This window comes from Felis catus, chromosome C1 (assembly GCF_018350175.1).
Source record: "Felis catus isolate Fca126 chromosome C1, F.catus_Fca126_mat1.0, whole genome shotgun sequence".
Classification (NCBI taxonomy): domain Eukaryota; kingdom Metazoa; phylum Chordata; class Mammalia; order Carnivora; family Felidae; genus Felis; species Felis catus.
The window spans coordinates 193,332,748-193,355,805 of NC_058375.1; the positions used below are offsets into that span (position 1 = coordinate 193,332,748).

The window sequence follows — 23,058 nt, forward strand, 5'->3', positions numbered from 1 at the left end:
TCTCACATCCCTTTCTCTCATTTCAGCCACACCCTTTTATGTTCTTTAAATAAGTTGAGTGTATTGTAGCCTCGGGAACTCTGAGGTTGTTAAATCCCCCATTTGTAACTTCTCTACCCCGCCCCACTAACTTACGTGCCTCCCTCAGTTTTTCCTCGCAAGATGCCATCATCGGTGAGGCCAGCCTTTACCAGTTTATGGAGCCCCCTCTCTATCTTACACCTCACTTTATTTCACTCAAAGAACTCTCTCATTTTCCTTGAGGGCAGGGACCTGCATATCTCTAGCACTCCTGTATACTCGGTGGCTGACTCCATAAGTATTTGTGAATGTATGTATAAAGGAATCTACTAGAATCTGTGGAGACACCAAATAATTCAGACACAGAACCTGTCAACAGATCTATGGCCCAGTTACAGCCCTTCTTTTTCTTTTCACAAGTCTCACTTTCTCTTGGGCCACAGCCACCCTAAGTTGAGTCACAGCATGAGGACTGGCAGAGCCTTCTAGTTGGTTTCAATCCCTTCCTTTCTTTCCATCTACCAATCCATTCTATATAGTGGGGGCCTGTGGGGAACCAATAAATAGCATCCCCTTCATCACCCAAGTTTTAAACCAACTGAGATTGACCGACATTGTCAGACACGTGGAGATCAAAACATCAGCCAGTTGGGAGGACGCAGTTTAGGGTCGTCCTACCAAACTGAGCCCTAGGATTATACAGACTTACCTCTGAGTCACAAGCAGCATTGATCACTACAAGCTTCCCCTCCTGGGGGACTGCCTATGAAAGGCTGATGGGTGGAGGAGCAGGTTTGGAGGAACAGACCAGAATCAGTGCTTCCTATGAGAGAGGCTGAATTATACACACCTAGTTCCTCTCCTAAATTTACCCATAAATTGCTCCTCCCTAGGGGTGGAGTGTGCAAAGGTAGGGAGAGAGGCCAAAAACGTTAGTCTGATATCCCTTTACATAGACATGAAAGCTACAGGAGGGGAGGTTTCCGGCTCCCTACCCCCACTACCCTGCAGCCCTGTCAACTTACTGACTTTTTATATAACACCCTTTTAATCTTGACTTTCAAGTAATTTTCAAATGCTTCTTTGCTAAACATATCACATTAAGTCTAGTTGTTTGGCTTTGCAAGTCCTCCATGACCTTGGACTACAACTCTCAGAAATGGAGCTCTGTCCTGGCTTAGTCTCCTGGCCATCCCACACACATGCTGTGTTCATCTCCACCTTGGTTTTGTGTTCACCCCTCTATGCTCAGCTGAAGCATCCTTTCCTCAATGAAGATTTCTCTGATATTCTAGATTATAATCACATCTCTCTTTTTTTTTAATATTCCTAGTTAACAAAACACAGTTTTCCAAGTCTATTTGTTTCATGTTATGGTACTCAACTGTGTTTAAGTCAGAAACTAGGGAGAAATGTTTTCAGTAATTTTAGGTCTTTGTACTCCTCATTGCAGGCACACAGGAGAAGTGACATTAATAGGATCCACATTAGTCAGGACACTGCCACTGTCCATAGCAAAGAATATGAAGAGAATGATACCACAGGAACCAGAGAGGGGCTGTGTCTTATACATTTGAAATATGCTCCACAGGCCAACACTTAGTGATAGCTCACAGATACTTGTTAACAAACTAATTCTGGTAGAAATGAAGTAGACTCAAGTAATGTCTTTTCTGAGAGCTACTTTGGAGACCTTTCTTCATGGGTAAAGGAGTCTATCCCATTTGCTCTTCCTTCATAATAAACTTAGGGAAAAAGATGTATTATCTGTGCAGACTCTAGCAGAAAGAGACCTGTAACATATCTGGCTACATATTCACTAGACAGACATAGCAACTTTGGGATCTTCTCCATCTAACTTCTTTGCTGTGGGCAACAGTGATAGAGCATTAGTCCATGCAGTCCTGGTCAATTTCACTTCTAAGTGTGAATTTAGAGATCTAAGTGTGAACTTAGGTCACAGACCCAACTTCGTAAATGCCGAGGCTTTCTGCCTTCTGTGACAAGGGTAATCCCTAGTCTTTAAGAACCTTGTGACCCACAAAGAAATGGAAAAGCATTCCAGGCTCATGGATGGGGAGAACAAACACTGTCCAAATGTCTATACTACCCAAAGCAATCTACACATTTAATGTAATCTCTATCAAAATACCACCAGCATTTTTCACAGAGCTAGAACAAACAGTCCTAAAATTTGGATGGACCCCAAATAGCCAAAGTTATACTGAAAAAGAAAAACAAAACTGAAGGCATCACAATTCCGGATTTCAAGCTATATTACAAAGCTGTAGTCATCAAGACTGTATGGTACAGGCCCAAAAACAGACACATAGATCAGTGAAACAGAACAGAAAACCCAGAAAGGGACCCACATCTTTATAGTCAACTAATCTTCAACAAAGCAGGAAGGATATCCCAATGGAAAAAAGACAGTCATGCAGGAGAATGAAACTGGACCACTTTCTTACACCATACACAAAAATAAATTCAAAATGGATGAAAGACCTAAGTGTAAGACAGGAACCAACAAAATCCTAGAGAACACAGGTAGCAACCTCTTCGACCGCAGCCAGAGAAACTTCTTATGAGACATGTCGCCGAAGGCAAGAGAAGCAAAAGCAAACATGAACTATTGGGACTTCATCAAGATAAAAAGCTTCTGCATAGTGAAGGAAACAATCAGTAAGACTAAAAGGCAGCCTACAGAATGGGAGAAGATATTTGCAAATAATATATCTGACAAAGGGTTAGTATCCAAAATCTAGAAGAACTTATCAAACTCAACACCCAAAAACAAACAACCCAGTTAAGAAATGGGCAGAAGACATGAATAGACACTTTCCCAAAGAAGACATCCAGATGGCTAACAGACACATGAAAAGATACTCAATATCACTCATCATCAGGAAAATACAATTCAAAACCATGGTAAGATACCACTTATACCTGTCAGGATGGCTAAAATTAACACCACAAGAAACAACGAATGTTGGCGAGGATGTGGAGAAAGGGGAATCCTCTTGCACTGCTGGTGGGAATGCAAATTGGCACAGCCACTCTGGACAAACAGTATGGAGGTCCCTCAAAAAGTTAAAAACAGAACTACTCTATGACCCAGAAATTACATTATTAGGTATTTACCCAAAGGATACAAAATTACAGATTCAAAGGGGTACATGCACCCCAATGTTTATAGCAGCATTATCAAAAATAGCCAAACTATGGAGAGAATCTAACTGTCCATCCACTGATGAATGGATAAAGAAGATGTGATATATATATCTCACATATATATATATATATATATATATATATATATACACACACACATATATATGTACCACATATATATGTGATACATATATATATATATATATCATATACATATATATGGTGGAATATTACTCATTCATCAAAAAGAATGAAATCTTGCCATTTTCAACGACATGGATGGAGCTTGAACGTATTATGCTAATAATACAAACTATGGAGAGAATCTAACTGTCCATCCACTGATGAATGGATAAAGAAGATGTGATATATATATCTCACATATATATATATATATATATATATATACACACACACATATATATGTACCACATATATATGTGATACATATATATATATATATCATATACATATATATGGTGGAATATTACTCATTCATCAAAAAGAATGAAATCTTGCCATTTTCAACGACATGGATGGAGCTTGAACGTATTATGCTAAGTGAAATACGTCAATCAGAGAAAGACAAATACCATTTGATTTCACTCATATGTGGAATTTAAGAAACAAATAGATGAATATATGTGAAAAGGGTGGAGAGAAGAGAGTGAAACAGTCACAAGAGACTTAACAATAGAAATAAACTCAAGGTTGATGGAGGGAGGTGGGTGGGCGACAAGCTTGATGGGTGACAGGTATTAAGGAGAGCACTTATTGTGATGAACACTGGGTGTAAATAATGTAAGTGATGATTCACTGAATTCTACTCCTCAAACTAATATTGCACTGTATGTTAACTAAAATTGAAAAAAAAAAAAAAAGAAGAACTTTGTGACCCAGAAAACGATTCCAAACCAACTTTCAAGATATGCTCACTCATTGCCATGGTGGGTTTTTCACTGTATAGGAATTAAGTAGAAAAGAATCTCCAATATTTAGACCAGCAGATTTTAAGGTAAATGGCATTTCATTACTGTATCTTTGGGTAACATACTAGAATCAGAGAAACTTAGAGCCAGAAGCGATAAGAAATCTCTTAGCCTGATCCCATCTGAGGTAGAACTTGTCAGCTACTCACCTCCTTAACTAGTCCTCCTGATTCTTTACCAACAGAACCTAATCTTGCTCAGGTATGATGGGAGATGCTCAGAGGAGATGTCCTCTCCCCTACCCCGTGGAAAGGAGCAAGATTTGTTTAAGCCAATCACAGAAATGCTATTTTCCTTTGCCAGAGATTACTTTAGGGGTGAGCATGTGACCCTCGCTACTTAGGGGGTGCTATTGGGGCCTACTGGGAAAGAGACCCAGAGGGGGTGCCCTGTTTTCCCTTCCTGACTTTGGCTATTGATGTATAAGACAGTGACCCTTGGGACTGCTGTGGCTATCTTGTACCTATGAAGGGAAAGAAGAGACATTACCAATATACTGAGAATAGCTGAGAAAAAAGATGGAAAGTGCCTGGATCCCTGATGACACATCAGGTCTTCTTAAGTGTCTATTGTTTATAGTACCTGATATTCACTAAGTGTTCCATAGTTACCTGTTAGATAGATGAAAACGTAAGATGACAAATGGTCATATTACTTAGGCTACTTTTAGTTGTATATGCTATTAATTGAAAATATTCTTTTTTTTAAATGGTTTTAGATTTTTTTTTTTTTTTTTTTGAGGGAGAACAAGACACAGTGCGAGCAGAGGAGGGGCAGAAAGAGAGGGAGACACAGAATCCAAAGTAGGCTCCAGGCTCCAAGCTGTCAGCACAGAGACCGATGTGGGGCTCAAATTCACAAACCATCAGATCATGACCTGAGCCGAAGTCATATGCTTAACCGACTGAGCCACCCTGGCACCCCTTTTCTGAGAATATTAACTGATTTAGCAGATTTGGAAAGAGATCCCAGGAAGCAAAATGACTTGGCCAAGGTTATACTCAAAGTGTGCAAGCTCAGAGTAGAAAACTCTAACCTCCAAACTTGGAGTCTAGATCACACTGCGTTTATTTATGGTGGAGGGAATGACCTACCCCTCCTCATGCTTGAGAGACAGACAGCATTGTTGAGTGGTTATGTGTTGAGTGGTTATGTGTTGAGTGGTTAGTCCTCGTGTTAGGACTGGCTTGGAGTCCTAGCCCCATCACATACTGTATAGCTTTGGGTGAGGTCAACTTCTCTAAGATTCAGTTTCATCATTTGTGAAATCAGAATATCATCTATCATATTAAACTATTATGAATATTAAATAAGATAGTAGGTTGACACATCTCAGCACAGGGCTGAACATAAAGCTAACTCTCATTAAATGATAGCTCTCACTGATAGTATTAATAACAAACTTCAGTCAACTTAAGCTATAAGGTAAGGAAAGAGGGGCCATTTCCATTTTGGAAAACAAACAAAACAAAACAGTATTGTCCTGATGTTCCAAGCACCAACACATAAAACTCAACCAGACACTTTGCATATGCTCACATACTTGGTACAATACAAAGTTTTCTACGATATGGTTTATAGCATCAAAAAATTTTCAACCGGGGCAACTGGGTGGCTCAGTCAGTTGAGCATCCGACTTTGGCTCAGGTCATTATCTCATGGTTCATGGATTCAAGCCCCATGTTGGGCTCTGTGCTGACAGCTCAGAGCCTGGAGCCTGCTTCTGATTCTGTGTCTCCCTCTCTCTCTGCTCCTCCCCCATTCACACTCTGTCTCTCTCTCTCAAAAATAAACATTAAAAAAATTTTTTTAATTAAAAAAAACTTTCAACTAGTGTGGGAGATGGATATACAAGCAATTGCCTATAATGCACAGCAGAATGATATGTGCTGTGAAAACATACAGTGAAAGAAAAAAAAAAGACTTTTAGTGGAAAAAATATAGAAAGGTCTCAGGGAGGATGTAGCATTTGGATTGGTCCTTGAAAGATAATGGAGGGTTGTGAAAAGTGAAACGGGCGGGGAAGGTGTTCTGGATGAAGAGAGTGCATAAGCAGAGGCTCAGGAACTTGGAAGTACTCGGCACATTCGAAAACAGCACATAGACGGGGTGACAGAAGGTGCGGGTGGTGAGATCGGGACAGATTGGGATGCTTTATAAAACTTACACACTTGATTTTGTAGAGAATGGGGAGCCATGATTCATTTTTGAGAACAGAGTAGCATGAACAGATTTGTGTTTTAAGATGGTAACTCTAGCAGTTTGTGAAATTAGTAACTACAGTTCTCCTTAGCCAAGAAAGATAAACTGTATTAACAGAGCAACCACAAGAAAACATCAGACACTTCGTTTTCAGAGTTCCCATATAGAAATGTTAGAATCAGAATATGGGCTGTCGATGAGGCGTGTTGGGTTTCCAAATAGCTGCCACAGGCCAACATTCAATAATGTAACCAGTGGAAACTATACAACCATATAAAATCAACTTTCTGTGACCTATTTTAGCAACTTCTTTGTACTGACTAATCTTGCTGAAGGGTGAATCATAAATTCAGCAAGAGACCATGTCCTGGTGACCTCACTTGTTCTAAGCCCACAGGAATATTCCCACCTCTATTGGCTCCAAGGCTTTTGAGAAACATCGTAATTGAAAAAGCAGTCATTTTAGTATAAGTCCCAAATTTGGCTTTTTTTTTTTTAAGTTAAAGATGGGGAAAAAGAGAATCGAAACAGAGTAACATAAAACTCAAGATAAAGAAACCACACTGCCATGGTTTTTCTAGCTCTAAAGAAAATCTCTGCTTGAGGCCTACTCCTCAAGTACTTAGAACAAGAAAATACAGGCATAGGAATGGTACCAGGTCACCAGACAGCGAAACCAACTGAAACAAAAGCCCAGCTGACCACTGCCCTTGCCTAGCAGATGAAAATGTGAACACAGTCAGGGAGGGAAAAGTAAGTCAGATTCTGGCAGTCTGTTGGGTTTCAGAGCTCCATAGATAATGCAAAAGATTTCTTTAAAAAAATTTTTTTGATTTTAAAATCGCAAACACAGCAGTTCACCCAGAAGTAGAGTTACAAGGCACACAGAAATCCTTCTGCGTTAAATAATTTCAACCATACCCATAATTCCATTACAACCTTCCAATACCCATCTGGCTATAGTAATTAGCTCCCATAGAACCATGAGTCAGGGTCAGTTCAAACACGTCTTACAATGATACGGTTTTGGAATTGGGAGGATCTTAGACACAATTTAACCTGCTTCACTAGGTCGTTAAATCAAAAGCAACAGATGAGTGATTCTTCCAAACCTGCACAGTTGAGTCCTAGTTGACTGTTCTTTCCACACAGACCGACCCTCCTCTACTATGTGTACACATTTATAGGTGTAAATGCGTGTGTGTGATCCATTTTTGACAACATATCTAGTGTCCACGTGTTCACATGACTTTTTATGTTCTTACCTTAACACATATTTATATTTGGATTGTAATTCTATGACATCAGGACCCCGTCTTCCTTATCCTACAGGACATTCCCTGCTGCCTGTGGCTCTATTATTACTCACTGAACGAGAACAGGATGACGTAATGCAAAGGAAGAGAGGGTTAAGCATAGGTACTGGTCAAGAGCATGTTTGTACAGAACTAAGATTAATGACAGGACTAGCAACGAGCCATTCTGGCGGTAGGATTAGGGCCTTCTCTCAGGGCTACTTCTCTGTGACACCTTGCTTCAGCTGCCCAGGGCATGGCAGGCACTGGGGTGGCAGTAAGGAAAGGAACTGACCATGAGGCAGCTTTGTCTCTATGACCTACCTGGAAGTTTTTTAGAAAAAACTGCCTCGGATGTGAGGTGACAGATGTGGTAATTAACTAGACAGGGAATCCGTCCATAATGAGTATGTATATTAAATCATCACGACGTACACTAAATGTCTTCCAGCTTTGTCAATTATACCTCAATAAAGCTGGGGTAAAACCTGTCTCTGTCGCCATCTTGCCTTAGATCTAGTACTTCTTAGTGACTTCTGACCTAACTTTTTCGACATTACTATCTGGCCCTCAGAAAACGCATGGTCTTAACTGGGCTGGACTCAAGCCACACTCTAACAGCCTCCTAGGACCCACTGACGGTATCCTTCATCTACTTAGCACTGGCAACATTCCCTTGGAAGAAGCCTGTCCTAGGTCTGTCTCTGCCTGAGACAATGAAATTTCTAGAACACATCCATTCACAAGCTTCTAAGACTGAAAAAGGCAGCCAAAGATGGAGCAAAATACCAAAGCCCCTGTTCCATAGTTACGATAAACCCATGGGGGTCAGTTCACTTAAGCTCTTCTGTATGGTCAGCGTTCGGGAGTATGAAAGGCAAAGTTACAGTCTTCTTTCCGTGGACTCGTTGGTCCCCTAAAGAACTCTGGCCAGCGCTGCACTGTCCATGTATTTTAGTGACTATGTTAAACGCAGAAAACAATCCTTGCTTAGCTAGACTGCTTCAGTGTGTCTCAGTTTTTCCTCGCTAGTGATCTCCTGAGGGATTACTTTGGGTTTGATGAATACCATCCAGGTCAGTCTCTTCTACACTACTTCCCACCCTCTACTCCCACAGGGCCTGACTGCTAACAAGGCTTTCAAAATAGAGGGTTCTAGAGACTGGGAACGATTGGCTTCCAAGGTAAGTGTTCAGCTCCAGCTTAGTGTTGACGGGTGTGGACTCTGGAGAAAGACTGCCCGAGTTCCAATCGAGGATCTGCTCAGGACCAGCTATGGGACTCTACGCACATTCCTTAACCTTTCCGTGCCTCAAGTTTCATCATCCTCAAAACGGGGTCAGTAAAAGTGTCTGTATCACTGGAATATTATATAAGTTAAATAAGCTGTTCGCTGTAAAGAACTTAAAATCATGCACAGTGCTTGCTACAGCTATTGGTTGTTTCTTTTTTTTTTTTTCCTTCTCTTTCTACATGGGCTTTCTCACCCTGAGGACAAGCACTGGTGCTTGGCTGTTGGCTCTGACAGTGACAAGTAAGCTGTTAATCTGTTTGACGGATTCTGCTCTCCTATATTCCAAGCAAGAACCTAGGGAAGAAGTGATCTTCAAATCCAAAGTAATCACCTTCTGTAAAGAAACAGAGAACAGGGAAAAGTTGAGGAGTGATGCAAAATTACTTCAAATGATTGCCCGCTTCAGAAAGACTAAAGGGCAAAGCATAATCATTGCACCAGGCTTTGTGCTCACCAAGCAGCAGTCAGGTTCCTCCACAAAGGGGAATGCTTAACCGTGCCTGTGCGACCCGGGAGTCTGAGACGTATCTGAATACTCCTCCAAGGCCAGGGCAACATTTTGCCAACACCAGGGGCCGCTTTACAAGCTGTATCTGTTTGATTTTCTCTTATCACAAGGATAGTGCAGGGCAGCCTTTGAGATGAAAGCAAATCTTCATTTTTCACTGCTGCTAAAGAGCTTCACAGAGAGGATGTGCGAGGTATGAAATGCTAGATGATGGCGCTAGGCCCTCAGAAAAGATGCTGGAGGGTTTTTTTCTAGAATAACACGAACTGGCTAAAGAGGTTATTGGCGTTAATTATCTTATCAGCATTACATCTTTTTCATTCAATTTACATCTTAAACAATTCATTTGAGCACAAACTATGTTCAAAGCACCATGTTAAGTACTGAGGATGAAACGGTAAGAAACAGTCCCTTCCTCATTGACCAGGAGAACTGTAAACAGTTGATCTTAAATCAGTGTGAGAGAGGGAATGAATGGTTTACTTCCCACTAACAAACCTATCAATAATATGAGAAAACACACTTCAGGAAGGCCAATCTAAGAAATATTTATTGCGAGGCCATTTACTGCAACACATCAGTTGGTATGCCAGGGAAAAGTAGGAGTCATCGGTTGTGTTACTCTGATTCTCATTGATGAGTTTCAAATTCAACTAATAATTGTAATAATATTATTAAATGTTTAAGATATCTATTAGGTGTTTACAAATGTGCCAAACATGGTTCTGAGAAGCACTTTCTATTTTTTAACCCATTTAATGCACATAAGATATTTAAAGTACTATTACTATCTCAAGCTTTGTGGTGGTTGTGGTGGTGGAGGAGGAGGAGGAGGAGGAGGAGGAAGAAGAGGAAGAAGTGGGAGAAAAAAGAAGAAAAAGAAGAAGAGACGGGGAATGAGGAAGAGGAGGAGGGGGAGGATGTGCAGGGGGAAGATGGGGGGGATAAGGAGGAGGGGGAGGGGGAGAAGGGGGAAGGGGAGGAGGGGGAGGGGGAGGGGGAGGAGGAAGGGAGGAGGAGGGGGAGGAGGAGGGGAGGAAGAGGGGGAGGAGGGGGAGGAGGGGAGGAGGGGGAGGAGGGGGAGGAGGGGGAGGGGGAGGAAGAAGAGGAAGAAGTGGGAGAAGGAAGAGGAAAAAGAAGAGGAGACGGGGGGTGAGGAAGAGGAAGAGGGGGAGGAGGGGGGAGGGGAGGAAGAAGAGGAAGAAGTGGGAGAAGGAAGAGGAAAAAGAAGAGGAGACGGGGGGTGAGGAAGAGGAAGAGGGGGAGGAGGGGGAGGATGAGGAGGAAGAGGAGGAGGAGGAGGGGGAGGGGGAAGAGGAGGAGGGGGGAAGAGGAGGAGGAGGAGGAGGGGGGGGAAGAGGAGGAGGAGGAGGAGGAGGAGGAGGGGGAGGAGGAGGAGAAGGGGGAGAAGGGGGAGGAGGAGGAGAAGGGGGAAGAGGAGAAGACACACCAGAAGACCTTCATACAGGCTTGCCCATCAGCGAAATAGATGGTATTACACCCAGCTGCCCACTGGCCTCATTAGGCCAGAACCTGATTTGCTTTATACTCAATGTGACATTTATCCTTAGTAAGGCTCAAAAGCCTGGTTATTCATCACCAAATGAGCAGAAGTCACAGAGATCCTACCTAATGAAGAAGATCCTTGGGTTTATTTTCATGGGAGGGAAGAGAGGGGATAAGGGAGGCAGAAGAGGAGGAAGGGGAGGACGAGAAGAAGAACCACTTCTGGTGAGTCTTCGTACTCAAGGTGAGCTCAGAAAAGGAGCTAGGGAAAAAAAATCAACTGAAGAAAACACAGGATCATGCAGTAACCAAACCTATAATTAAGAGAGTGACAGGGATAGACACAACGTCAAGTTGACCTCATCAAAAGAAACCCGTTTAAATTTTATTTCTTCTAAGGAGCCCCCAGACTCTTATGAACACTTGTTAATTTTTAGAACAGTAGGAGTAGGAGATGAGAGGATGAGGGTCACTTTTGGACACTGTGAATTTGAAGAGCCTGTGGAACATCCCAAAAGAGATGTACGCCAGGCAGTCAGATATGCGAGTCTAAGGTTAAAAGAGAGGTCTGGCCTGACCCTAAATCTCCAGCCAAGATATTACACTGTCTCCCTCTGCTTTGGGGGAATATTTCTTCAGGAGACACAACAGGCTATTTTTCAGTTTGGATCACAAATTTCAAAGGTTTTAAAGTAAACTTTACTGAAAGATCTTGGCTGATTGTGACTAGTGTGCATTTGTGCGTTGGCACGTCCCTCCCCTTGCCATGAGAATTATGGTCACCAGGGTGGGGGACTGCCACATATCTAAAACTCTTCTCTACCCCCAGCCTGAGAACGCGTAGTCAGTGGGTACTCCCTGCTTACCCCTGCCCCTCACCTGGTAAGCAATACAAACATGATTTATCTTGCCTGTTCTCCAGAGTGTGACAGAAAGAAAAGGTATTAGGAACTTGGCATGCCATTTGCCCAACTGTGCTAATTCCTGCTAGGATATATATTCCGTGGACGATCAAAAGATGGCCAGAGTATATACTATATCAATACCTGAAAGGCCATTTGTTACAGTAGACTTTTCAAAATACCATTCAGGACATACATTTCAACATGATTTAGTATTCAACTTTTTATTTATTTTTTTTTAATTTTTTTTTTCAACGTTTATTTTTGGGACAGAGAGAGACAGAGCATGAACGGGGGAGGGGCAGAGAGAGAGGGAGACACAGAATCAGAAACAGGCTCCAGGCTCTGAGCCATCAGCCCAGAGCCCGACGCGGGGCTCGAATTCACGGACCGCGAGATCGTGACCTGGCTGAAGTCGGATGCTTAACCGACTGCGCCACCCAGGCGCCCCAGTATTCAACTTTTTTAAAAATTGAGACTGAAAAAACAACAGTCATAGGGTGTCATATACTCAAGGTTCCTTTGGAGAATCTAAGGCAGCTCCAGCTCCTACACTAACAATCCAAATGACAGGAAAACTAAACCTGGAAATATGACACCCTCTCAACTTGGGTTACACCAGGGTTTTAGAACGGTTCTGGTGCTTTACTGATAAAAATCTACGTGAACTCTTAAGACACCAAAAATCAACAGAGGTTATTTGTTAAATCAACGAGTATACTTGTTTATATATGAACTCAAGGCAAAGCTCTCGTTTTGCCAGGCACCAGGGTCAGAGCAACTTGTTTGTCCCCTAATATCTAATCAGCTACCAAGTACTGTGCTTTATAATGTCCTTGTCTTTTTACTCCCATGGTCACCACCCTTGGCTAGATGCTACAGAGGACTGGTGAAAGTCAAGGAGAAAAGAAAAGGAATTATAAGTCATGAATTTGAGTGGGAAGAAAGAAATATTTTATTTTTCTTTGAGTTTTTATTTAAATTCCAGTTATTAACATACAGTGTAATATTAGTTGCAGATGTACAATGTAGTGATTCAACACTTCCATACAATGCCCAATGCTTATCACAGGTGCACTCCTGAATCCCCATCACCTATTTCACCCATCCCCCCACCCACCTCCCCTCTGGTAACCATCAGTTTGTTCTCTATTGTTCAGAGTCTGTTTCTTGGTTTGCCTCCCTCTCTTTTTATCCCCTATGCTCGTTTATTTTGTTTCTTAAATTCTACATATCAGTGGATGGAGAGAGAGAGTATTATGCTAAGCAAAATAAATGAGTCCGAGAAAGAAGTATTTTAACAGAATAGATTTGAACTGGATGTGAAAATAATGTAGCACCTCACAGATAGGGACACTGCATTTCCTGAATAGACTTACTAAACTGTATCTCTTCTTTGAATTATACTTAGAAACTAAATTTATTAAAATATTAAATGTATCAATGGAATACCAAGCAAGGATAGAGACTAAAGTAATATTAAAATAGCAGTTAAGGACATAAAACACTATTCCCAATTAACTGAGAAGAAGCCATCTAAATTAAAGGTTGAATAGGAATGACAAGAATAGACAGCCTGCATAAATGAGGTTATTTTGAAAGAAAAAGCTGGGGGAAACAAAGAGATGGTTTGTCACGCCTCACAGAAGTTGTGTGCACATGCATGTGTATGATGTATGAGAAAAAAGGAAATTCAAGGCCCTACACCATGAGGTCTGAGCCAATCTCTCCCCCCCCTTTTCCTCCCACTACCCACCACGGGATCCCTTGCTCCCCCTGGTACTTCTCATCTCCTCACCTTCTTTCCCACCATAATCCCGAGTGTCCTCTACTGCGATCCCCTTTCTGCATCTTAGTATCTTCAATGGTTCAGTCAAAGCTCCATGAACTCTCATTAGCCCTTCCTGACAAGCCCACCACAGAGTCTTCTCCTTCTTCTACCCTCTTACAGTCACTGTCATTTTCTCAGTGAAAGAAATCTCAACAATATAAAGCAAAACAAAAGTTCCTTCACAAATATTTCAGTTGACGACTACTACTTTCTCTCCCTGCTGGTGCCTTCTTGAGTATTTGTTCGTGTCTGATCCCCTCTGCAAGCAAGAAGTTCTTTAAGGCAGGGATGGTTTCTTTATGGATCTTTAAACCCTTCACAGCACAAGGCTATGCCAGTGTGTGATCTGACAAACATCTAGTGATGCGAATAAGCAGTAGCATACTCTGTACAAAGGCAAATACCACACGAATTATGAGACTGTAGATTCTAACACACAAGATTAGAAGGGGAGACTTGACCGCAGTTGTCTTTTCACTCAGCACTTCTTATAAGGATACCAAGACTGAGGCTTGAGGTGAAGTGTGCGAGTAAATGGAAGAGGGAGCTTAAGTAAGCAAAACCAGACAAGGACCCTGGACAATACACTTCTCATGAGGTAAATGTAATAGAGACCAAGGAAAATCGACAACTGCTCAATAGCAGTCAGATATCAAAACATACCAGTATTTCCTTGAGCATCTTCTACCTTATTCGGCAAGGACGACAGAAAAGACGGCCTGGTGAAATGAGGGCCCTGAAGAGACTGCTGCTGCCGCTGCAGAGGCATGGTTTTGAGGACCAGCCTCCAGTCCACTTGGGTAATATCTGATCTTGAACGTGCATGCCCTGGCTTGAACGTAGAGGTCTCATCCAGTAAGTCATTCACGGATCGAGGTCTGTCCCTCCGACGCTGACAGATGTTGAAAAAGTTAAAGGTTGACGCTTCTTTTTGTTCCATCCAGGAAAGATTATCTGGGGCTGTCCCTTTCTGAACCACAAACTGTTCTTTGGCAGGGAAGACATTTTGAGCTTTGGTTTCTAAGAGCCTGCTCTTACAGTGGTCCCAAATCAGGCCCCCCTTGCCCAGGGAGGCAACATTTCTGATAGCACCATTATCTGTTATGGTACTTAGTACCTCGTGCCCCACCAATTCGGGGACTTCCTGAATCCCATAAACCTCAGCTTGCTGCACAGCCTTTTCTAGCTTACTATCAAAAGTACTGAAGAAATCCTCAGTAACTTCCAAGGCTGGGCTGATATCATCCACTTCCAAGGCTTCCATGTCATAGACTCCAAGAGGCCTAAGGCTTCTACACTGCTTCAGGAAAGGGCTTCATGAACGTTCACCCAACAAAGAGAGGTGCTTCAGCAATAGAGTTCTGGAAACAACTGAAAAAAACCTTCATTAGACTGCCTAAAGCAGACCAAAACCAAGGGTAGTTGATGTTTTTTCGGTCATTAAAAGCATTTGCTAGCGGCTAATGGCCATTAGCAGAGGTATGGGGAGACAAATGTTCCTTTGAGATTATTCTTCATTGAGATCTCTGAAAAGACAACAGGATGTGCTTGTCAAAGCAATGCTGTGCAATCCTTAATTTCCTGGAAGAAAAGAAAGAGCACAACATTGGCACATGGTTCACTGTATTCTATAGTACACGAATCTGCCCAGCTATTTCCGCATCTCTACATCTTTCTACGATAGTCACGCCCAAAGTGGACAACACCTACACAGAGGCTCCACTGTCAAGAGCACACATCACTCCCGGCTTTGTGTCAGAACTTACACAGAGCAGGGTGGAACGTTTGATAAAGGGAATTAAGGCCAATAGCTTTCACTCAGACAGAAAAGCCTTTGAGCACAGTTGTGAAAAGTCTGTTCTGGCAAATCTCTGTGATATGTTGACCTAAAACAGGAAGCAATGAGGCTAAGAATTCTGTCTGGGCCTACGTCATTATTGGTCTAAATTCAAAAATGCATGAGTCCTTCCACAGACTTTGAAAGCTCTGATGTTGTATCAGGCTAAAAAATGCAAGGGGAAGGGGTGCCTGGGTGGCTCAGCTGGTTGAGCATCTGACTGGAGCTCAGGTCACAGTCTTGTGGTTCGTGAGTTCCAGCCCCACATCAGGCTCACTGCTGTCAGCATGGTGCCTGCTTAGGATTCTCTGTCCTCTCTCTCTGCCCCTCCTTCTCTCTCCCTCTCAAAAATAAATAAACATTTAAAAAAAAAGAACTTTCTAAAAAAGTGCAAGGGGTAAGGACAGAGGGAGGCTCTGCCCTTTTCTTAAACCCAAATGTTACTGTGTCTGTGCTTCCCAGGTGTGGATTATGTAATACCTAATGAATGCCTCTGGACTACAGAATTCCTCCACTCATCTTGAAAATAAGGCTCCAGGCTCAACTCCCTAAGGCTTTGAGGACTGGCCTAGGAGTACAGGTCCAGCCGCAGGGCTGGGCAGAAAATATTCTATGTGAGCACTAACTCATTCTCTGGGAAAGACTGGATCTCCAAGGTCAGGCCAAATTAGCACAGACCTTGACAGAGATGCTGTCCAATGTGGTAGACATTAGCCATAGATGGCTATTTCAATTTCAATTCATAATAAAAATCAAGTAAAGTTTTTCAGTCGTACTATCACATCTCATGTGCTCAATAGTCACATACACCTTTGTATTTGTACCAAAGAAATGAATGAAGAAACAAAACAACTACGCAAGGGTTTTTTGCCCTTAACTACTTACAAGTAGGTAAAATTGGGCAATTAGCAATACCTCTGCAGGTTGCTGCAAAGGTTCATAGATGTGCTTTTTTTGGTTAAAACTGCACAATTTTGTGGTTAATTAAAATCATTTTTAGCACTTAGGTCTTTAAACCATTACATTTAAATCAACAGCACCAATCTACATTGCTTAATGTATGTAAATTAAACTAGTATATAGAGCCCTTTATTTTAAAATGTGTCAAGAGGTTTGTAGTTCACAAGAACTCTGGTTAACCTCCTGTAAAGTGATAATGACTATGAATTTGTCTCTATTTTACATTTTGAGACGTCATTATGTTAGCCCTCATGAAGCCAGGCAATGATTGACTTTTAGAGATAAACATCAGTTATAATATTTTTCTAGTTGCAAACAGGGTTTCTTTTCCTGTGTTTACAGTTAAGCCTTGAGTCTCTTGAATTGTGCAACAGGGTTTTACCACTTCTGTAATTTTGAAAAATGGGACTTTTCAGTTTCATCTTCTACACCAGAGGCTATGAAAAAGAAATACATTATAAATTTTAAAACATTCAGTTCTTTACTAAAATTACAAATGAACATAATAAAATATATTTAAAAAAAAAAAAAAAAAAAGCCAAGGATGGCTCAGTCGGTTAGGCCTTCGGCTCAGGTCATGATCTTGTGGTTCGTGACTTTGAGCCCCACATCAGGCTCGCTGCTGTCAGCCTGTCAGTGCCGAGCCCGCTTCAGATCCTCTGTTCCCCTTCTCCCTGCCCCTCCCTCGCTTGCACGCTCCCAATAAATAAATAAATAAATAAATAAATATTTTACATAAAAAGGTCCAAAATGGAGTCACTTGGCAGAGCCCAAGTGACATCAGCAAATCAAGACTTAATATCTAACCTTATTGCACATTCAGCCTCTTCCAGGAATGTAACCTTTAACCAGTCAATCTGGAATTACCAGATCAGCACTAGTGAGGTTATCTGCCTAATAGATCCCTGCCCTTCCCCTAAAGAAAGGTGACCTTGCTTGAAACAAGCCACTCTTTGTTGGAAACTTTAGTTTTCCCACCCCTTCTACCTATGAAAGCTTTCCATTTTGTAAAGCTTTCTAATTACAACATGGGATGTCACCTGATTCATGAATTATTGAATACAGCCAAATTGATCTTCAAGTTTACTCTGTCAAATTTTGCTTTTTTAACATAAGTTTCCCATTTAATAAAAGATGCACCAAGGTGCAAAGCAGGTAGTTATTCGACTAAGATTATATTATGCATATCCCTTTTCTTACCCAGTGCTTAAAATTCAGTCTTTAATCATAATAGAAAGAGAGTAAATGCCTTCAAGGTGATTCTTTCTTTTTCTTTCTTTCTTTCTTTCTTTCTTTCTTTCTTTCTTTCTTTCTTTCTTTCTTTCTTTCAAGTCAAAATATCTGGAAATACACTCTTTGTGCTACCTGTTTAGGTATTCATAGGCTGGTTAGAAGCATGTAACCATTGGTGTCCATCACAGCTAGCTTGTAGAACACTTCTACCCCACACATCGTAAAACCATAGACTGCTAGACAAAGAAGGGAACTTTGAAGTCATCCTTCCAACCCCAATCTTTCACAGAAGGGGACACTGCAGCCGAGACATCATGAAATCACATGGACACCTTTGTATGCATTAGGAAAGTCTTCAAAAGAAGGTGTCCTGAGTTGAGCTTAGAAAACTTAGAAGGTATTTGCCTGGATGGCTAGGAAGAAATTAGAAAGCATAAATTACATTTTGATTAGCAAGGGATTTTCAAGTTTATTAAGTGACTTTCCATAGGCAGTGTGGTGAGCAATATAGTGGAAAGGGTCTGAACTAGAGTCAGCTCCGGGCTCAGATCCCAGTTGTCTCATATTAGCTATGTGATGTGGGGCAAGATTTCCCTGACCCACACCCACTCCACCCCAAGTCCTTCTCTAGGCTAACCTGTTCTTCCTACTCTAGGAATTTTGATTTTCACTATTTAATGCTTTCCATAGCCTCTGTTTGGAACTTCTGCAGCTACTCCCTTTCCTTTCTGATGGAAATATGCATTTACCCTTCTACTCTTCTCTATGGGACCCAGCACTCTCATGCCACTTTTTCTGTTCTTCCTCCACTCAGTCACACAGGCCTTTCAGTCCCTCCTTAGAGGTTTACCTTGTTGACCTCCAGGCCCATCCACAAAGCTGTTCTCATTGCTGGACGGGCTATTCCCTCCCTCTCTCTTTTGCACCTACCTAATGCCAAATTATCCTTCAACCTACCATCAAGTGACAGACCTGTATTCTCCAAAGATAGACACAACAAATTCTGTCCCATATGATTCTCTGCAATGAGACCTTGTTACTCCCCCCTCAAGAACTGACTTTATTCTTCCACTCCCTGAATCTGGGCAGGACTTGATCAACAGAGGGTGCAGAGATGATGCTCTGCCCTTTTGAGGTATAGACCTTACCCAGCCTGGCAGCTTCCTATCTCTTGGAGCTCTAAGTTGATACCTAGGAAATAAGGCTATCCATTAGAGAGGTCACATGTTGCATCAGGGAGGCAACAGGCATGTGAGTGGAGAAGCCATCTTGGGTGACAGCCTAGTTAAGCCTGCAGAGGATTCCAGCCCCAGCCAGTGTCCAACTGCAACTCATAAGAGATCCCAAGTGAGAACTATCCAGCTAAGCCTAGTTAACCCAGAACTGTGAGAGATAATAAATTACTGTAAGGCACTAAGCTTGGGAGTATTTTGCCAAACAGCAACCAATAATCAGGACTTGTCACTTCCTCAGGGAAGCACTCTCCAGTGTCCCAGACTAGGTTAAATGTCCTTAAGTTTCCAAGGCATTTGCATGTCTGTAAGTTATACACTTTACAGTCATAATTACCAGTTTCAATGTCAATAGCCTGTCTTAGACAGCAGCTGTGTCTATTTTGCTCACCCTTGGACCTCCAGAACACAGTTGCAATTTAATAAATCTTTGTTAAGTAAACTAATGAATTATTTTTGAGTGGTTATCTTTAAGACCATTGACATTATTTTCTTTTCCTCTTCTTCTTTTGTTGTCAGTACCTCTGACTTAACACCTCTTACCACATAACTATCTCCAGCAATAAACAGTAAAGATAGCTGCTGCTTTAACAGTAGTAAAAAAAACAACAACAATAATTACTCTTTAGTGTAATAAATGAATTGACAGACCAATGTGAGAGATCCAGCCCTTTGCCTGTATTTGCATAGTACAAATTAAGCAATTAAAAAGAGTTACAGAGAGTTGCAGTAACTTATTTATTCCATATTTACTGAAGGAGCTACTGAGTCCTAAGCAAAGGTGATACTATAGTGAACAAAACAGATATAAATCCTGCCCTCGTGGAACTTACATTCTAGTGGAGCTCTTACCATATGTCAGGCATAGCTCTAAATGCTTTCCGTGTCTTACCCTCATGTGTAAGGTGTGGCTAAGAAGGCCTCCTGAGAAGGAGATACATTCCTCCATACTCTGTGTTGGTCCAACCCATCCCATCCCAAATCCGAGCCATCTGTGAAGTCTTTCCTAAGGACTCAGTCCTTTCAGATCTCATCCTTCCCAAAATGTCTAACCCATTACTGAATAAGTCAACTTTGTAAACCATCTTTTTCATCTCAATTAAACTATGAACTTCTTGAGGGCAAGCCCCATATCCACACCTGTCTCCCTGTTCCCCCAAAGCCAGAAAGGTCTTCCTGCCTCTTGCCTTCCTCCCTCCAATGCAGTCTCCACATCACTTAACACTTCACAGGCTCCCCAGTAGAAGAAGGGTCAGTAAACATTTTCTGTAACAAGTTAAGATAACAGGGGCACTTGGGTGGCTCAGTTGGTTAAGCATCCGACTCTTGACTGTGGCTTAGGTTGTGATCTCACAGTAGTGAGATCAAGCCCCACATTGGGTCCTGCGCTAAGCTTGGAGCTTGCTTGGGATTCTCTCTTTCTCGCTGTCTCTCTCTCCCTCTCTCTCTTTTCCTTCCCTGCTCACTCATGTACACACTCTCTCTCTTCCTTCCCTGCTCACTCATGTACACTCTCTCTCTCAAAATAAATAAACACTTTTAAAAAATGTTAAGTTAATAAATAGCTTTGGCTTTATGGTCCAAACAGCCAGCTTTGTGACCACTCAACCCTACCACTGTCATGCAGAAGGAAGCCACTGACAATATGGAAATGGGTGGGCCTGTCTGTGTCTAATAAAACTTTACTTACAAAACAGGCTGATAAACAGAATGTAGTATATGCATACAACAGAATATAATTCAGCCTTAAAAAGCAAGGAAATCCTGTCATATGCTCTAATATGAATGAACTTTGAGGACATCATGCTGAGTAAAGTAGGCCAGTCACAAAAAGACAAATACCACATGATCCACTGGATATGAGGAATCTAAAGTAGTCCAATTCATAGAAACAGAAAGTAGAATGGTGGTTTACCAGGTGTTTGGGGGTACAGGAAAGAAGGCAGGTGGTGCTGAACGGGTATGGATTTTCAGATTTGCAAGATGAAAAAGTTCTAGAGACCGTTTCAAAGCAATGTGAATACATTTAACACTACTGACACACAGTCAGTTGAGCGTCTGACTCTTGATTTCAGGTCATGATCCCAGGGTCTTGGGATCAAGCCCCGAGTTGGGGCTGAGCATGGAGCCTGCTTAGAATTATCTCTCTCTCTCCCTCTGCCCCATTCCCTCCCCCCACCTTCTAAAAAAGTTAAAATAAAGAAAAACACTACTGACACATCAAAATGTGAAGATGGTAAATTTTATGTGTGTGTGTGGTTTTTTTTTTTTTTTTTTTTTTTACCACAACTCAGAACAAAACAAAATACAAAAAACAAAACAAAAAAAGCCCAAGCAGGCAGAGCATCAGATTTTCTTGTGGGTAGTAGTTGCCCTGAAGACTCAGTCCAACAGAGGAACTGCGGCTCCGCCAATTACCTGCAATGGGACTTCAGCAAGTTACTAACCTCCTTAATTTCAGTTTTCTCATGAGCAAAATCAGCAAGTTAATAATACCTCTCTCCTAGGACAGTTGAGAGAATTAAATAAGACAATACATGGCATGGTTCCTGGCCCACAACACAATGGCCTAGAAGCCCCTACCTCAGTCTGCTCTGTCATCTCTCCTCCATGACTTCACACCTTCCCTACCGCCACCCTCCTTTCCATCCGGCCATACCGGCCTCCGTGCTGATTCTCAAACCCGTAGGCATGTTCTCACCTCAGGGTCTTTGCATTGGCTGTTCACTCAGAACCAACATGACCCTGAAGTAATTGTTCACGTCACCTTTTCAATGAGGCCTACCCTGACCATCCTATTTAAAATTATAGCAGATATCTGGGGCACCTGGGTGGCTCAGTCGGTTAAGCATCTGACTTCAGCTCAGGTCATGATCTTGCGGTCCGTGGGTTCGAGCCCCGCGTCGGGCTCTGTGCTGACAGCCTGGAGCCTGCTTCAGATTCTGTGTCTCCCTCTCTCTCTGCCCCTCTCCTGCTCATGCTCTGTCTCTCTCTGTCTCCAAAATAAACAAAAAAACATTTAAAAATTTTTTTAAATTATAGCAGATATCTCTGCCCTGGACTTCTGATTCCTCTTACTCTGCATCTTTAAAAAATAAACTCATAGTTTTAAAACAGTTTTAAATTTATAAATTTATAAAAATGAGAGAGAGAGCAAGCAGGGAAGGGGCAGAGAGAGGGGGAGAGAGAGAATCCCAAGCAGGCTCCAAGCTCTTAGCATTCTTGGAGCAGAGCCCAACTCGGGGCTCAATCTCATGAACTGTGAGATCATGACCTGAGCCAAAATCGAAAGGTGGACGCTCAACCTACTGAGCCCCTACATTTACAAAATTATTACAATGATAGTACAGTGAGTACCAGCATACCCTACACCCAGTTTCCTCCATGTGACATTTTACATTAGTATGGTACATTTCTCACAATTAATGAACCACTAATGGTCCAATAATGATACATTATTATTAACTGAAGTTCATACTTACTGGGATTTCCTCACTTATTCCTAATATCCTTTTCTGTTCCAGGATTCTATACAGGATATCACAGCATATTTAGTCATCATGTCTCTTTAACCTCCTCTTGGCTATGAGTTTCTCAGTCTACTTGTTTTTGATGACCTTGACAGTTTTGAAGAGCACTGGCAAGATATTTTATAGATTATCCCTCAACTGGGATTGGTTTGATGTTTTTCTCATGATTAGATTAGAGTTATGTGTTTTTGGGAGAAAACCCACAAAGGTGAAGTGTCATTCTCAAAGGCAGATACTATCAACATGACTTACCACTGTTTATGTTAACCTTGATCACCTGGCTTGACCTTTTTTCTTTATGTAGTTACTATCTTCTAACACACCACTTAATGATCTTATTTACTTAATGTTTAGTGTTTCTCTCTCCCTAATAAAGTATTAGCTCCCCAAGGGCAGGAATTTACGCTCGCTTTGTTCACTAAGGTATCCCAAGTGCATAAAATAGTGTCTGACATATTTAAAAAAAAAAACAAAAGGCACTAACTATTCATGTGTTGAATGAATGCACTGTTACTCCTTTGTGCGATGTTCATGGGCCTTCGTGACT

General features: G+C 41.8%; 1 protein-coding gene across 9 annotated transcripts in view; it reads right to left on the reverse strand.

Annotated features, from left to right (window-relative positions):
• PLEKHM3 (pleckstrin homology domain containing M3) overlaps window positions 1-23,058 on the reverse strand; it is a 199,744-nt gene that overhangs the window by 161,390 nt on the left and 15,296 nt on the right. For all 9 annotated transcript variants that reach the window (XM_003991077.6, XM_006935510.5, XM_019838548.3 and 6 more), the window contains one exon: window positions 14,383-15,300. In XM_003991077.6, the coding sequence (XP_003991126.2) occupies window positions 14,383-14,983 (601 nt within the window). In that variant the 5' untranslated portion in view covers window positions 14,984-15,300. The remainder of the gene's footprint in view (window positions 1-14,382; window positions 15,301-23,058) is intronic.